This window comes from Neurospora hispaniola, assembly GCF_033458365.1.
Source record: "Neurospora hispaniola strain FGSC 10403 chromosome Unknown B0T23scaffold_6, whole genome shotgun sequence".
NCBI lineage: Eukaryota > Fungi > Ascomycota > Sordariomycetes > Sordariales > Sordariaceae > Neurospora > Neurospora hispaniola.
Window position 1 is genome coordinate 3278273 of NW_026944411.1, and position 11964 is coordinate 3290236.

An 11964-nucleotide genomic window follows, 5' to 3' on the forward strand; every position below is an offset into this window, starting at 1 on the left:
AGGGTGCATATGCTTATCAAGGCGACAGTCGCGTACACTATCGTGGCGAGGTTACACAACATTGGCCGGGCTGTGGAGGGAGAAAAGTCTGTTGGTGGATGAAGGGACCATCACTACTCCTAGGGTGGATGCTAAGTCGAAGCGGAACAAATCCCGGGACTTTGGGTTGGTCGTGGTGGAGCCGGCGACCATGGTGTGTTGTTCGCATGAAGGAGCGTGTTTTTATCGGAAGTACACTAGACAAGGGAAAAAATCGAGTTTGCGTGTGTGGGTGATTAGAGCAACATCTCGACGTGGGCAACGGACAAGAACCGGGAGGGATGGCACGGGAATGCGGGACGGTAAAGATTCAACGGTAGAGAATGGGTATCGCGGCTTTTGATATTTCGAAAAGAGAAAAGAAACAAGAAGGTTATCCGAGGAACGTGCACACAGGCAAGCGGTATGCTGTGAAATATTAGCAAGGGGTCCAAAACAACAGAAGCTAAACGTCGGGTACTTACTATCAAGAGTCCAGTACCTCCTCTTCACACCCTCCCAGCCGTCCTTGTCGGCCTCAGCCAGCTCCTTCATGTCCACGGGAATCTCCTTCCACTCCACGTCCAGACCGGCGTCAGCCAGGTGCATCTCGGCAACCTTGGTGTAGACATCGTAGCAAATTTGGCGATCGGCTCCCAGTCCATTGAAGAAACCAAAGATGCCGTTGGAGTCCAGCAGACCAGGTATGTACTCGGTGAAGAACATGCGCAGCTGGCCGTAGTCCTCGCCGAAGGTGTCAAAGTAGATGGCATCGTAGACATGGCCCTCTTCCAGGAGCTGCAGTCCAATCTGCTGCCACTTGCCCTCCCAGACTCTGTAGGCACCGGGAGCCGGACCGCTCTCTTCCCAGGTGGAATCGAACTTGGACTCGGGGGTGGAGATGTACTCGAGGACTTCGGGATGGGCCTCGATGATGTGATGGACGGCGGGCTTGGTCTCGGCGAACATGCCGTCAATAATACCCATGCCGAAGCCGATGTTGAGGATCCTCTTGCCGGGCTCCTTGTTGGGGAGCAGGGCGTCAACACTGCGACGCATAATGTCGGTTTCCCAGGCCATCATGACACCGTTGCCGGCGTCGTCGACCAGCTTACCGTCCGAGTAGGCGACAGTAGAGCGCAGATACTTGTCGCTGGTGACTTGCTCCTCGAGGTTGACTGCAGGGGGCTGGAAGACAGCGGGCGTCTCTTCCTCAGCAGTTTGAGTTGCCTCTTCGGCGGCGACCAGCTCGGGAGCCTCCTCGCCATCCTCAGCCTGTGCCTCCTCACCCTCGGCCATCTCCTCATCATCACTGTCCAAAGCCTCATAGCCATCCATCAGACCAAACAGCATCTCGGCCCTCACACCAGCATTGACGCAGAGCTCGTACAGCTCAGGCCGGTTGAGACGGGCAGCCACACAGCCGGGAGTCTCGTTGTTGTTGTCGACATCGTTCCAGATGGCACCCCACATGAGCAGCTCAGACACGGTGGCCTTGGCCTTTTCGAGGTCCTCGGGCGTGTCGTCCTCGGAAGGAGCACCGCATGAGCGGATGGCAGCGTGCAGGGGCGACTCGCCCGTCTTGGGGTCCTGGCCTCTGGCGACTTCGGGCGTGTCGATCAGCTTCTTGACTGTGTCGACATCGTGGGCCCAGGCGGCCGTGAGCATGCGCTGGATCTCGGGAGGGCAATCGTCCGAGATACGGACTGATATCGAGTCGTTGTCGGACATGGTGGCTTGGTATTTTTGGGGTGTGATGTTGACTGGTGAGAGTCACAGAGAGAGGCCATCAAGTGTCTCGATTGGGCAGTTTGTTTTTTTTCAGTGGAGCAGGCAGGATGAATTGCGAAACGCTCAGGGTTAGTGGTGGTCAGAGACATCATCACTGGTTACAGTGCAATTGTTAGTGTAAAAGTGCTGTGGCTGCACAGAATGTCACCCCAGACAGGCCCTTCCCTGCTTGTGCACGGCCCCACTGCAGTGATGCCATGGCCCCATTTTTAACGACACTACAGGCAGGCAAGGGCTTGATTGGCCAATGGCAGCAACTCTCTGTGGAACGTGCCTTCATGGTGACCTCAGGCGCCCGGCCCTAGCCAAGTCGCCTTTGGGTGTACACGTAGCATGCACTAACAGCTCGACGCGGACAGCCTGCAGCATCCGTGCTAGTGTCGCGAGCCAACTTTCTGCTATCCTCCAGTTTCCATGTTTTCGCGGCCATCAAACTCCATCCCAACAACCGACCACAACCACGAACCACTCGACAACCACATGTTCCCTTCGCAGTAGTCACATTCTAACCCGGCCCATCGATACTACCTACCTAACCGAGACCACCATCGACTGACTGCCTCGCCGACTGGAGTCACCCATATCTACTCCCGTGGGCCCATCAGCGAGAATCAGGTACGAAACAGCTACCCCGCCACTCTTTCTCTGCTGCTCTGCTTGTTGTGTCTCGCTGTTCCGTGTATTGCGCGCCCATGCTAATCGTCCAGGATCTCAAGACAGGAAAGCAGACGTGGCACTCGACCAAGTATCGATTCACAGACTCCCCCAACAAGCCCCGTCGGTTGCGCCCAGGGCTCATCGTCATGAAGTTCGGCGAACAACTCCGCTCCAGCATCATCCGCGAATACCAATGGTACTACATCGACTATGACGGCCTCAAGGCCGACCTGAAGCACCCCAGCGGTCCCAATGGCGAGTGGACAGAGGAGGATGAGAAACGCTTCGTCAGCAAGCTCGAGGCTGAGCTCGACAAGGTCCATACCAAGCAGCAGGTCAAGGCCATGGAGATCTCGAGGAGGATAGCCGTCAGCGAGCGCGAAGTCAAAGATGTCGTCAACCGTCTGCAGGAACGGGGGCTGAACGAAGAAGGGCCGACCGAGGAGGAGTTCATGCTGCTGGAGGAGGATCTAAGCGACATCATTGCCGAGGTCCACGACCTTGCCAAGTTCGTCCAGGTCAACTACACTGGCTTCTACAAGATCATCAAGAAGCACGACAAGATGACGGGATGGCGCTTGAAGCCCGTCTTTGACGCACGTCTCAAGGCCAAGCCATTCTACAAGGAGAACTACGACGCGGCCGTCGTGAAGCTGTCCAAGCTGTACGATCTGGTCCGGACAAGAGGTAACCCCGTCAAGGGCGACAGTTCTGCCGGCGGAAGCCAAGGCAGCTTTGTCCGACACACCACCAAATACTGGGTGCACCCCGACAACGTCACCGAGCTCAAGCTGATCATCCTCAAGCATCTGCCTGTTCTGGTCTTCAACCCGAGCAAAGAGTTTGAGGAAGCCGACTCGGCCATCTCATCCATCTACTACGACAACCCAGAGACATTTGAGCTTTACGAGGGTCGGTTGAAGAAGACAGAAGGTGCCGAGGCCATTCGTCTGCGATGGTACGGCGGCATGCAAACCGAGACCATCTTCGTTGAACGCAAAACCCACAGAGAAGATTGGACGGGCGAAAAGTCCGTCAAGGCTCGTTTCGCCCTGAAGGAAAAGCTGGTCAACCCCTATCTGCGCGGCGAGCTCCTCCCCTCGGCCATCTTCGAAAAGGCGCGTAAGGAAGGAAAGAAGTCCGAAAAGGCCATTGCCGAAGACGAGCGCCTCGCTGCCGAGATCCAGTACTCTGTCCTGAAGAAGAAGTTGAAGCCTGTTGTCCGCTCCTTCTACCACCGCACGGCCTTCCAGCTCCCCGCCGACGCGCGTGTGCGCATTTCCCTCGACACGGAGCTGACCATGATCCGCGAAGATAATCTGGATGGTGTCCAGCGGTCTGGTGACAACTGGCGGCGCACCGACATTGGCATCGATTGGCCGTTCCCCCAGCTTCCACCCAGTGACATCTGTCGCTTCCCGTACGCCGTTCTCGAAGTCAAGTTGCAGACACAGCTCGGCCAGGAACCGCCCGAGTGGGTCCGCCAGCTCATCTCCAGTCACTTGGTGGAAGCCGTGCCCAAGTTCTCCAAGTTCATCCACGGCACCGCCAGCCTCTTCCCCGATCGCATCCACCTCCTTCCCTACTGGTTCCCCCAGATGGACGTGGACATCCGCAAGCCGCCCACGCACGACTTTGGCATCAAGCGCCTCGAAAGCTCGACCAGGACCAGCACCACCGACGTCGACGAAGACGACGATGAGGATTCCGACGATGAGAACGTGACCGGCAGCCAGGACGGTCAAAACGGCGAGGCCAGCGCTCAAGGCTTGGCTAGAAACCGGCGGGCTCGTGGCGGTGTTGCCGCTACTGACATTGAAGACCAGACGGTTGACCAGGCTTCCAACGAGAATACCTACTTGTACGACTCGGAGGACGAACCCGATGAAGACAGGCTCGAGGAGGCGAGGAGAGTCGGCGGCTGGACTTACTACTCGACTCTTTTGCAGACGCGCGCGAACGCCGCGGCGAGGGTGACGTGGTCAGTTCTCAAGGCGCTGGTGCCCAGGCCCAGAGCATCGCAAGTACCTAGAAACGCGAACTTGGAGAGTTTGTTGGGTTCGGGAGAGATTCATCAAAAGAGAATCAAGGCGCCCAAGGGCAAGAAGATTTATGTGCCTGTGAGGGTGGAGCCCAAGGTGTATTTTGCAGCCGAGAGGACCTTTTTGGGATGGGTATGTCGTTCCGTTTTCCCTTCCCCTTTCCTCATGTTTCCTGGCCGCTTGAACTAACAAGGACATTTAACAGCTCGAATACTCCATCTACATCGGCACCATTGCCGTCACCTTGCTCAACTTTGGCGCCAGCGACAAGGGCGGTCGCGGAAGCTCCATCATTGCCGCCGGCGTGTTCACCCTCTTGGCCTTCCTCTCGCTGTGGTACGCCGTGGTGATTTACCTCTACCGCAGCCACGCCATCAGGACGAGAAAGGCGGCGAGGTACTATGATAAGTGGGGACCGAGCATTCTCTGCGCGGCGCTGTTTGTGGCGGTCGTGTTGAACTTTGTGTATGAGGGGAAGGGCAGAGGGGTTTGGTGAGACCTGGTTGGCCTGGCGTGGTACACTATGGTACTAGTTGGGAAAAGTAAAAGTCAAAAGGAAAGGGAGGTTGGGTTGTATGGTTCGGTGTTCTGGGGTTGTGGGGGGTTGGTGGAATAAAAAAAGAAGAAGAATTCGGGAGTTTGGATATTGCATTGGACGAGCCATGGGAATGAGAATGAGAATGAGAATGATCGAGAGTATATCATGCATTATTATATAAGTTTGGATATTCGGGTACGTTAGTATATATCAGTTTGGACAGTTTGCCGAGGTGGAGGTTGAGGATCGGTTGGGTCAGCGGGTTTCAGGAGATTTTGGAGGCAGTCAGCGCAGGTTAAATCATTTGTAAATAAAAAGAATCGTGAGAGAAGCTTTAGTTGATATTCGTTCCCCTATGCTCCGTCCTCTCCTCGCCGATGTTTCATTGTACCATTCATTGTTCACTATCATATTAGAACTGACGGATGGCAAGGACGATGCAAGAACGCCCAAGAGGAATCACCAGGATCCCCTCACCGGTAGAGGTACCTGTACATCACCAAACCCGACTGGGTTCTCATGCCGGGGTATACTCAAGTGGTGGAGACCGCGCAGTATGTGCAAGACCCGCGACGATCCTATCGGTCCCATCAGCCCCACCGCGGACCGCCCCGTGATCGGCCCCACCCGGAAACTATGTAACCGAGATGGAAACAGACATGCAAAACCCACGGCGGACACTCGACGATATCTCAACTGTGAAACGTGCTGTCAACTATATTAAAAGCGTATTGAAAAGGGAATGGGTTATAGGTTTGTTTCCTACACTTGGAGTCCAACTGCGGTGTGAGAACATCAAATCTATTCCATCTCATGCGGTACCAAGCTATGGTCGTATTGGGGCATCAATCATGGTGGGTATGGTATGTACAATACAAATGAACGTTCTTGCAGCTTAGCCAGCCGGCGATTAAGTATCCAAGCATCGACGGGAAGGATACTACAAGTACAGATGGAAATGATAGATGGAATTTTCCATAATAAAGTCCAGCAACATCGGCCCACAGTCATATGCGACCGGATCAGGAACGGGCACAGCGTAAAGCAGGTATATAACCCCTCCCTTCCGGCACTTACATCCAACAATAGCTACTTAGTAAATGTGGCCCCGTGGTGTAACGGTAGTACACGTCATGAGAAGCAACGATCCTAAGCCCCAGGTAAGGCAGGCGGCCAGCGGACCAACGCGTCCGAGGTTCGATTCCCGGCGGCAGTGGCATTCCAACACTATTTACCAGCACATTATTTTTTATTTTCCATCCATTTTCTACTTTTCAAGCTCTTCTTAGATTCTTCTTGTACGTTATGTGTTTTCCGTCTCATGCGTGTTTTTCGGTTTTTTTTTTGTCCACACCAGTGCATCTAATTGCTTTGTACGCAAAGTGAAAATCGCTGTCAAGACTGGCGATGCGTGCCCAAGTGTGTATTTACTCGCCGCAATAAAAAAAACAGACACGTTTAGTGCCGAACTTGCTACCAAGTTCGGGAACCGGTGGATGCGGTTTGTGTCAGCACTAATGACGTGCAATTACACTTCAGTGGTGCCTACCTATGTTCAGGCATGATCAACTCCGCGTGGTAGCGGTCCATATTGACTTCCATCGATGCGCTGCTCCGAGGGCAAAAGAAGGGCTGGAATTATTGCTACCTCCACGAACGGTTTGCGTTTTTCCCCGTCAATTAAAAATTCTCTACGTAGACAAGATGGAAAGCAATACCCTCCAGTCAAGGGAGAAATGAAACATAAGCCTTCCTTCCAGCACTCACATCTAACAACCAAAATCCGCCGGTAACTGGCCCCGTGGTGTAATGGTAGCACACGAAGCCTAAGTCCTAGGTAAGGCCGGTGAGAGCCGAAAAGCAAGTCCGAGGTTCGATTCCCGGCAGCGGCACTTCAGCATTTACTAGCATCCCTTTCTTTTTCCTTTTGTCCAACTTGGTGTTTTCCGGTAGCCAGCACCATTTACCCACTTGGGTGCAGGCTTCTGGCCTATTTGCCCGCCTTTTATTTCCTTTGTATAATCGTGATCGAGTCGGTGGAAGTGATCTGTCTGTACAACAACAAAGGCTGGACTTCTGGGGCGCTTTCCATTGGTACCTTTTCGCGAACACCGAAAGAGCCCAGCTGTGTTGGAAGTGTTTGCTTGGAGAGATTGCATTTCACATACAGTCAGGGCAGTATGATGCTGCATATGTGTGAGAAAGGCAATTCATAGTCCGTCTTTGTCCCTAGAGGTATATTACCATTATCGACATTCCTTCAGCGATCATCCCAGGCTCCCAGAGTTTACCTCTGATGATAGACAGGAACGGAAGTGCGAGGAACGAGCGTGCTGTGCTACAAAGTACGGAAAATCAACGCTGGGTATCTTCTACGCCATAATTCCAGGTGCAAAGGACTTATAGCAATGAACTCAGGTCCGTACAAAATCCAACATGTAATCTTGACACCAACAGGGCACTGTGAGAAGCGGTGCATGCTATTTCCAGCGACAGTTTTTCCTGGAATTACCAGCCCTTTGCTCCTTTGGCCTTTCACCCTTAGGTCTAGGCCCTTTACGAGTCTTCCAAGACTCCATAGGATCCTCATGAATCATGACGGGCGCAGAGTCCTGATCCTTATTAGAAGGCGTGCCGATGAGCCCAGAATCCTTTTCAATCTCTTTCTGTACCGCTGAACCAGAAAAGTTCTCCAACATATCTTCATCATTCTTGTTTTCCTTGGGTTTATGCTTCCTCTCCGACCAATGAGGTAGAACAGCCTGTTCTCCGGCTTCGATCCGCTTGACCACCTTCATGAGGCCTTCGTGGACCGCATCGAGAATGCCACCTCTCCGCCAAAGCGGCTTGTTTTTCTGGTAGAAGACGGCTTTCTTTCTTCTCCACGATCCTGCAGCCCTGTCCGCCAGCTTGTGCGCCCGTACACAGCATCTTGGCAGCCATTGGAGTTTGATCTCGCACCCTTCGTCGGAGATGCAGTGTGACAACCATATGACAGCACGCACCAGCGGCATGGGAGGAGCGTCGCGCAAAGATACCGGCTCGTCATCTGCAAGTGCGCGCTTATTTCGTAGCCGTCGGACACTGTCTGAGCTGTCCGTGAAAACACAAACGGAAGTACCGGAGGGAGGTCTGTGTCGTCTGACCAAGGTGAGGAAGGTTGCAAGGCCTTGAAAGATGGCGGCCAACTCTGCATGATCAATCGATAGCACGCGATAGGATCTCCAGGAACGCTTGCTAAAGTGGCCTGGTCCCAATTCGTCCTCGTCTTCCTTGGTGTGGCTCTTGGACTTGGCGTTATCGTTGTGGTTGCGGTCGAACTCGGCGCTCCCCTTTCCGTGGTAGGGGTTACGGAAAACCACACCGTAGCCGCCGTAGCCCCATGAATGGTACTCTGGTCGTCTGTGATCCTTGGTCTTTGGCTCGTAAGGCTTATGAGACCCGTCAACAAATAGGTTGAACTGTGGCCTATCATCGACCCACAGCTCAGCATTATGCGCACTTTCGGCTAACTCCTTTCCAATGATTCTTGGCGGAAGTTCACATGTGCATTTGAAGGCGCGAGTCTCATTCCGCCACAAGGGAATCCGAACGTCACCACTGGGCGAGGGTGATCTGCCTGGAAGCTTGCGGGTTGGCGTTACGTTGTCGACGCGACTTGTACGATCGATGGACCTGCTCCTGGCCTCACCAGGCATCGCCAACCCCTGAAGTTCAAACGGAGGTAGCGCAGACAGTGCGCAAGAAGGGGGTCGAGGGTCGGTATGAGTCGGTCCAGAAACTGTCGGACACCTGTCGGCGACGGTATCTTTGGGATTCGCGACAGTCTTTGAGACATGTTGCGTCTGCTCGGAGGGATCTTTGACGAACTCGAGGGCCTTTCGCGGAATTTCGGGTGGATTCCCATTCAATAGAACGATTTTGGTCCCAGCTTGACGCGTTTGTAAACATTTCCATCGGCATCAGCAATGAACTCCGGGCTCCGGGCTCGCTTTGGAAGTGTCGGCTCTCGAGGTTGAAGCTGGAATAGGTGAAGGACTAATGGACTGTTCTAGTTTTTGGCAGAGAAAGGGCATGATTGTGGGGAAGGAGCTGTGATGGAGAATCATTCCCCTCGATGGCGCTAATTGGTCTATGGCTACTCACCTTGAATGATGTATCTTGCGACGTACGGCGCTACGAGTCCAGTGATTCCCAGAAAAGAAGAATAAATTGCTGTCGAGGTAGCAAAAATGAGGCCCAGTGATACAAATGTACCTGTTGCCACGTGGAGTTGAGGAGGACGCGAACGAAAACAGCCTGGCGCATCCCGTGAAAGGAATAACTCTAAATTTTGCAAAGGAGAAAAACAAAAAAAAAAAAAAACTGCCCTGGGTATAGCGGTAAAGTCCAAGAGTGCGGGGCAAGCCGGGACGGTTGACCACTTTGCCTGTTGTCGTATCCCGTCTGCTGCCTACTACAGTAGACAAGTGTTGGAAAGTGAAGGGTCGGGAGTGGAGGAAGGCTCGATAAGAGCACGGGTCAAAGTTTCTTCCACACAAGTTGGGATGACGTACGCAAGGGCAGGCAGCAATCCCGTTCTAAATTCGCAAGGGAAGGCGCGATCACAAGTAGGGCCCTTTCTCTCTCATCATCTCTCTCTCATCATCGTCGAGCGCAAATCATGTCCCGTGGTTGGTGGCCTTGGCCTCTTCTCAGAAACACCCTGTCGAGTGACATCGTGAGAAGAAAATACCAGAATCACTTACAAATCCAACGGAATACATTTGATATCGTGATGAGCTGGACAAGTGTCTTAGAAGCACAGTCAAACCTCGCCTTCGATGCAATAATTTGAAGCAGCAAAGATATCAAATAGGCACCGAGGCAAGGTACTCTAGAGCAAGGCAAAGCCCTGGATAAAGGCAAAAGGACACAAAAAAGCGTGCTGGTAAATGTTGGATGCCACTGCCCGGAGTTGAACCTGGGACCTGTCGGTGGTTCGCCGACGCCTGCCTTACCTGGGCTTGGGACTGTCTACTTCTCTTGACATATGCTACCGTTACACCACGGGGCCATTTACCAGCGGAATTTTGGTTGTTGGATGCTAGTGCTTGAAGGAAGATTATATGCCCCTTGCCCTGTGCCCATATCGGAACCTGTGTCCCCATCACCTACAAGGCATCCCTCCTGTGGCTCTTTCTTGTTTCATCGCTTCAGTCAACCTACCTACCCAGGCAGTGCAAATCCATAGTAAAGTAGAAAATCCTCGCCGATCCCAAGAATAGGAACAAGGCAAGAGCGAGAGCCAAGTTGTACTGGCTGAGCTAGCGTATACGTTGTGACTTACTGAACTCCCATGAGCGGCAGGCATTCCGCGGTGAGTCAGGAAAAACTGGAATGCACAATGAACCTACGAGCTGGGCAAGCGCCGTACAGATGCCGTACAAGGCGCCAGGGGTCTCATGAACGACAGGGAGACGGTTAATATTGAAGTCGACGGAGGGATCGGCGTCGAGGAAGTAAACGTGAAGTAGCTCTGTATCGTGGAAATACTTGTCCATATCAAAGCAGGAGCCGGGATGTCGCTCCAGTCTTCGGCAGTGGAACCTTCTAGTTTAGAAGTGTCAAGGTATACGCCGTAGAGTGGTGAGATTTTGACGTAGATGCGGGATGGAGGGCAGACAAGAGGCGGACAGATGACGGGAGGGCGAAGACGTAGAGAGATGCTAGATACAGGAAGAAGCAGAAAACCCTCATGTATGTGGTCAAATGGCACCTTGACCCGAGACTTCAAGTACCTCCCGATTCTTAGATTGCACTTGTCAGAGAACGGGGAGGAAAGTGGGAAGGACCGATCAGATATCCGAGGTTTCTGTCGCGAAGGACGAAGAAGCTCGTCGACTGATTATGATGGAGCAAAATCGCGAGTGGTAGCGAAAAGGAGCGAGGTCTAGATTTCAGACTTGCGAGGTAAATGACATGGCACTGAAGGAAGTGAATGGAGGATGGAGGGGCGGCAAAAAATGGGGAACTGAACAAGACTAAAATACCTCCCATGTACCCCTCATATTCTGCTTCCCGTCGATTGCCCACCCCACTAACCAGCGCCGAAACTGCATGCAATCCAAGGAAGGTGCCTTTGGGCTACATAGGGCCACTCAACCGGCCGTCTTTCCGTGGTTGGCTCGGTGGTGTAAAAGGCAACATCCCTGAGGTGGAATGATTTCACTTCTGACTGAGGTCCTTGAGGAAGATACGGGTTCGAATCCTGAACGGGCTGACCACACTTCTTTTTTTGCACTTTCTGTGACTCCCTTTCTTCATTACTCTTGCCAAATGACATTCCAAACATTTGTGTTCCTAAGGGACTAATTCAAGTGACAAGCAAAGACTGACTTATTTTGGCCTGGTTTTCGCTTTGTTGTTCAGCATTCAATCCTTATGTTCTGAAGTACATAGCCATTCCTTCCTCTTGGGACTTCTTTTCGGATTGCGCCCGCGCACAGGAATGAGAAATGGAAGGTGTCAACAGGTGGCGCAATGCAAGTTCTAACTGCAGCGCCATGCGCGGCAAAACCGGTTGCATCTTGCGGCAGGAGCATTGGGCTGAGTAAGTAGCAAATGAGCGAGTTCGCTTCCAAGGAGGGGTGAACTTGCAGTTAACACTGGACTGGGAAGGTCGGGAGTCATTGTGCTTTTCCTACTTTCTTGTCTCAAAATGATGTTTTTCTTCCTTTCTCATGCGGTAACCGACTAATTTGCAGGCTGAGTGCCTACCTCCGAAAACATAGCCTGCATGGTTGATGACGGGCACAAATGCGAATTGGAGGTACAGTACTAATACAGGAGATCCCCAGAAGACCAACACCAACGCTATGCCTGAACCACACCAGTAAGTATTACAATAGATCTTTTGAACACTGATACCACAACCAA

General features: G+C 52.7%; 3 protein-coding genes across 3 annotated transcripts; 1 reads left to right on the plus strand and 2 right to left on the minus strand.

Moving 5' to 3' along the window:
- Positions 1-343: 343 nt before the first annotated feature.
- Positions 344-1867, minus strand: B0T23DRAFT_203724 (S-adenosyl-L-methionine-dependent methyltransferase). The gene is made up of 2 exons (XM_062833432.1): positions 504-1867; positions 344-447 (listed from the first exon to the last, which is right to left on the minus strand). The coding sequence occupies exons 1-2, from the start codon at positions 1747-1749 to the stop codon at positions 413-415; spliced, it is 1281 nt and encodes a 426-aa protein (XP_062691246.1). The 5' UTR covers positions 1750-1867; the 3' UTR covers positions 344-412.
- A 634-nt stretch (positions 1868-2501) lies between these two features.
- On the plus strand, positions 2502-5004 carry B0T23DRAFT_406684 (vacuolar transporter chaperone 4; the record flags this gene model as incomplete). Its single annotated transcript, XM_062839127.1, has 2 exons — positions 2502-4640; positions 4714-5004. The coding sequence occupies 2 exons, from the start codon at positions 2502-2504 to the stop codon at positions 5002-5004; spliced, it is 2430 nt and encodes an 809-aa protein (XP_062691247.1).
- A 2522-nt stretch (positions 5005-7526) lies between these two features.
- Positions 7527-9122, minus strand: B0T23DRAFT_406685 (uncharacterized protein; the record flags this gene model as incomplete). The annotated part of the gene is made up of 2 exons (XM_062839128.1): positions 7527-8891; positions 9021-9122. 2 exons carry the CDS (start codon positions 9120-9122, stop codon positions 7527-7529), a joined length of 1467 nt encoding a protein of 488 aa, XP_062691248.1.
- Positions 9123-11964: the final 2842 nt, after the last annotated feature.